The 5,226-nt window shown below is 47.1% G+C and overlaps 1 protein-coding gene across 1 annotated transcript; it reads left to right on the forward strand.

Moving 5' to 3' along the window:
* Positions 1-725: 725 nt before the first annotated feature.
* On the forward strand, positions 726-4,676 carry Hcar1 (hydroxycarboxylic acid receptor 1). Its single transcript, XM_027921365.2, has one exon. The coding sequence runs from the start codon at positions 1,202-1,204 to the stop codon at positions 2,231-2,233; it is 1,032 nt and encodes a 343-aa protein (XP_027777166.1). The 5' UTR covers positions 726-1,201; the 3' UTR covers positions 2,234-4,676.
* The last annotated feature ends 550 nt before the right edge of the window (positions 4,677-5,226 follow it).

The following is a 5,226-nucleotide window of genomic DNA, read 5'->3' on the forward strand; positions in this document are numbered from 1 at the left end:
CTCTGGAAGAAGCTGCTTGCATTCTTCCAATGTACCCTCCAATCCCACACCCACCCCCTTTCCTAAATGGGGAGCAGAAAGGCACAGGGCAGAGAGATAATCCCTAAAGTCAAAGGGCAGGAAATTTCGGCAAAGACTCCAGTTTCTCAGCGCAGTCTAATTTTACCCAAGATGATTTTAGAGATAGATCCTTGACCAACTCCCCTGGTCCCCGTGCTCCCACACCCACAGGCTCAGCAATAATTAAAATAAAAGACATTCATATCATGGCATTTGGCTCTTCTGAGCGACTAAGCTCAGAGCCAAGTCTGGCTCCACAGAGGCGTCTCCTGGAGACAGACATGGAAGTGGGCTTCAGGTCCATTTCATGGTCTTGCTGGTTGTGCAACTGGTCACTTGGCTTCACAGAAGCAAGCAAAGGGTAGGGACGTGGGGAAGAAGGGGAGGGAGAGTGACCCCCTCCAAAGAATTTTTCTAACACCCAACAAATGTCATATGTTTAGACCTTTTTTTTTTTCTGTATAGACCCTCCCAATTTTTGAGTGCTGTTTTTGGGAGTGGGCACAGGAAGTGCCTCCGAGCAACTGCAGAGCAGAGCCTCCCCTCTCTGGCATGGCCTGGAGTGTCCCACGGGATGGAGGAGAGGACGGGGCAGTCAGGCAAAGGTTAGGGGAGGAAAGCAATGGCAGAGGCTCAGACTGACTCCAGGAAATGTTTGTATTTCTCCACCAGGAGGGAGGACAAACAAGCGTGTCCCTGCCTTCTGGGCCAGTACTGTGAGCTCTCCAGGACAGAGTGAGTCGCAGGAGAAAGAGGAAGCCGAGTATGAAAATTCTTCTGGGGCTGCACTCAGTAACTCCTCTGCAGCACGAATCTCATGGGACCCTCTGGCCACTTCCCACCTACAAGATATCGCATGCATCTCGGAGTCTGGCCGAGCTACAGGCTTCACCTCTCTGGAAGACAAGCGGCTTGTAACCCCAGCTTCTTAGAAAGGACCTCCCTGTGGCTTTCGTTTCCTGGCTGATTTCTCCTCCGGGTGTGGTAGCCCCATCTACCCCTGGGTGCGGTGACTGATTGTCAAGGTGATGAGGTTGAAGGCACAGCCACTGGGTCAGTGGTAGCACACAGATAAGCACCTGTGCCTTGGTGGGGACTCCAGGGGCCACTGGGCACCCCGGACACCTGTCCTCCCTGCACTATGGACAACAAGTCATGCTGCATCCTTGAGGGGGACCTCATCTCTCAGGTGATGCCACCCCTGCTCATCCTGGCCTTCGTGCTCGGCGCCCTGGGCAATGGGATTGCTCTGTGTGGTTTCTGCTTCCACATGAAGACCTGGAAGCCGAGCACCATTTACCTTTTCAACTTGGCCGTGGCTGATTTCCTCCTCATGATCTGCCTACCCTTCCGGACAGACTACTACCTCAGAGACAGAAACTGGGCCTTTCAGGATCTTTCCTGTCGCCTGGTGCTGTTCATGCTGGCCATGAACAGAGCCGGGAGCATCGTCTTCCTGACAGTGGTGGCCGTGGACAGGTATTTCAAAGTGGTCCACCCCCACCATATGGTGAACACCATCTCGAACCGGACCGCAGCTGGCACCGTCTGCGTCCTTTGGACCTTGGTCATCTTGGGAACTCTGCATCTTTTGACGGAGAGCCACCTGTGTCTGCAGAAGAATGCCACGTCTTGTGAGAGCTTCATCATGGAGTCAGCAAACGGCTGGCACGACATCATGTTCCAACTGGAGTTCTTCCTGCCTCTGGGCCTCATCGGGTTCTGTTCCTTCAAGGTGATCTGGAGCCTGAAGCAGCGGCAGCAGCTGGCCAGACAGGCTCGGATGAGGAAGGCTATCCACTTCATCATGGTGGTGGCCAGTGTCTTCGTCACTTGCTATTTGCCCAGCGTCCTGGCCAGACTGTACTTCGTCTGGACGTTGCCCTCCAGTGCCTGCAACGCATCTGTCCATGTGGCCCTCCACGTCACCCTCAGCTTCACCTACATGAACAGCGTGCTGGACCCCCTGGTGTATTATTTTTCAAGCCCCTCATTTCCCAAATTCTATACCAAGCTTAAAATCCATCATTTGAGACCCAAGCAGCCAGGACCCTCAAAGTCACAGAGGATGGAGGAGATGCCAACTTCTGACCTCTGTCGTAAGAGTTGCAGCAGCGTGGCAAATAGTGTCCAAAGCCAGCCAGATGTTCAGGGGGACCTCCAAGTGTGTTGAATGGCACTAATACAAACAGGCCAGCAACGTGATTACAGTGATAGGGGACAGGATGGGCATGTGTGTTGGTTAGGAATTGCTCAGCTCCTGTGTAATTTTAAACAGATGAGGATACAGGTATGAATCTTTACTGGGTCATGTTCTTGCTCTGGGGGGGGGGGAGTTATTGAACTTAATGATGTATCGATATTTCCTATTCTTTGACCTTAAACCCTTACTTATTTTGAAAAAAAGGAACTGAACTAAGTCAATAAATAAAATAAAAGGAACTGAACTTTTATTTTAGGCTGAGAGAGGCTCTTTAAATCAGGATGTCGGGCTGGGGATGTGGCTCAAGTGGTAGCGCGCTCGCCTGGCATGCGTGCGGCCCGGGTTCGATCCTCAGCACCACATACAAAGATGTTGTGTCTGCCAAGAACTAAAAAAAATAAATATTAAAAATTCTCTCTCTCTCTCTCTCTCTTTAAAAAAAAAAATCAGGATGTCTTGGTTCTGATGATTTTCATCTCCTTTTGGGCCCCTCTGTACATTTCTTTGTCAATGTCTTGACTTCCAGGTAGCCCAAGAAGGTGCTAAAGGACAGGCACCTTCCCTGGTTTCCCCAGGGCTTGCTGAGAGTTTGAAAGCCTGCTGTCCTTTCGCATGTGCTAAATCCAGCATAAGTGCTTTTGACTGCTTGTTATGTACGTGTGGATTGAAATCATTCTTTCTTTCTTCTTCAAATATTTACTGAATTTGAATTTAGTATCGGACATCTGCGTCCCTTGTGCCTGGAGGGTTATTACTGTACTCTTGCGTGACAGCAGTTTGGGGAGCAGCAGCAATGTGTAAGACCCTCACCCTTTCACTGAAAATCGTTTCTAGACCATGCAAACATCACAGTTTTTCTCTCACGGTGGGTCTCGCTTGTGCATAAGGTGTTTCCAAATAGGCTTCTGGAACCCTCAAAACCAGATGATTCTGTGAAATGACAGGCTGCTCCTCCCTTGAGTTAAGGGAAGGGAATCCAGGCCAAACTCAGCTCTATTCCCAAGCCACAAAGTGGTGAAAGTAATTCTCTATTTCTCCACTTACACCGGCTCTAATTCCCAGGGTAGTCTCCCCACTTATGGACTTTGCCAACATTTAGTTCTTTAGCCTGAAAAGACCCGGGGGAGACTGGCTTATTACTTTCTTCTTCAGAGGCACTGCACAGCCTGGCAATCAAAGGAACAATCTGTAGAGAGTCTGACGGATCTAATTTTGAATCCCAACTCAGCTACTTCGTAAACATGTGATTCTGGGGCAGATTTTAAACTGCTTTCAACTTCAATTTCCTCATCTGTCAAACAGGGTTAACAATAATAATGACCTTCGGGGGCTGGGGTTGTGGCTCAGTGGTAGAGCACTCACCTAGCATGTGCAAGGTGCTGGGTTCGATCCTCAGCACCACATAAATAAATAAATAAATAAAGGTATTGTGTTCAACTACAACTAAAAAGAAAATATTTTTTTTAATAACGACCTTCAAAGGGTCATTGGGCAGATTCAATGAATTCAATCCTGAAGCACAAGGACTTTATTCACCGTTATGTCCCCAGTGCCTAGAAGAACACCTGCACATAGTAAGTGCTCAAAAAATAATTGTTGAATGAGTGCATGAAGAAGCACATATGAATCACGAAGCTCTATGTCTGCCAATAAGTGCTCAATACTATGACTTATTCCCTGAATACATTTTATATATAAAGAAATTGAAGCCGGGTGTGTTGGTGCATGCCTGTAATCCCAGCAGCTCGGGAAGCTGAGACAGGAGGATCGAGAGTTCAAAGCCAGCCTCAGCAACTTAGAGAGGCACTAAGCAACTCAGTGAGACCCTGTTTCTAAATAAAATACATAAAAGGACAGGGAATATGGCTCAGTAATTTAGTGCCTCTAAGTAGTTCAATTCCTGATAGAAAGAAAGAAAGAAAGAAACTGAGACACAGAAGTGATCTCCCTGTGGTTATGAGCCCCTAAGTAGCCACCCCATTATCTCTTACTCCGCAGCTGCTCAGCCCAGAGAGGGGTAAAGGTTAGGGATTTTCTTTTCTTTTCTTTTCTTTTAATACTGAGGACTAAATCCAGGGTCACACACATGCCAGGCACAGCACTCTACCACTGAACCACATCCCCAACCCTTTTTCTAATTTTATTTTGAGATGATGCCTCACTAAGTTGTCCAGGCTGACCTCGAACTTACGATCCTCCTGCCTCAGCCTCCAGAGTACCTGGGATTACAGGCATGAGCCACTGTGCTTGGCTAAGGCAGGGATTCTTATCAGCATCAAAGGACCACAAGCCTCCCGACAGAAATCTGTGAAAACCCCGTGCTTCTGCTTTTAAAATTTTATTTTGGGTTATAACTCTTTCCTGGGCTGCTGCTTTGTTGCTTCATCTTAATAAAAATGTGTTTTGAAAGAAAGTCTCTTTCCTGTGTGACTTTGGTTTGGAAGACTTGTGACTTTGCTTTAGAGAAGGAACAAAAGTCTCTACAACCCAGAAGCTCATGGGCAGGTATGTGGACAGAGCTTCTCACTAAAACCAGCAAGAACCAACGGAAAGATACATCAAACCAAACCTCAAACTTGGGCTTGATTCTAAGTTTGCTTCCCTTTTTAAGTTCGTAGAATGTGACACAAACTAAATCTCATCAAGAAACATTCTTTAGAAATCCTAAGGAAGAGGAATGTAGCTTTGTTGAAAAAGCCCTGTTTAAATTACTTGGAAGAGGGAAACTGTTGCTTTGGAGGGAAATATTTTACCCTGGTGGGGTCTTTTAGGAAGAGTTACATGAAATTGTAGAGGATATAAAACCATATATTCCATAGGGATCATGTAGGAAAAATGAAAAATATCTTTTTTTTTTTTTTTGAGGGGGGGTACTGGGAATTGAACCGGGAATTGAACTCAGAGGCACTCAACCTCTTGCCCCTAAGCCACATCCCCAGCCTTATTTTGTATTTTATTTAGAG

Source organism: Marmota flaviventris, chromosome 1, assembly GCF_047511675.1.
Source record: "Marmota flaviventris isolate mMarFla1 chromosome 1, mMarFla1.hap1, whole genome shotgun sequence".
Lineage (NCBI taxonomy): Eukaryota > Metazoa > Chordata > Mammalia > Rodentia > Sciuridae > Marmota > Marmota flaviventris.

Bases quoted from the DNA above. Each gene is read 5' to 3' on its own strand.
- Hcar1 (XM_027921365.2), top strand. From the start codon at position 1,202: ATGGACAACAAGTCATGCTGCATCCTTGAGGGGGACCTCATCTCTCAG.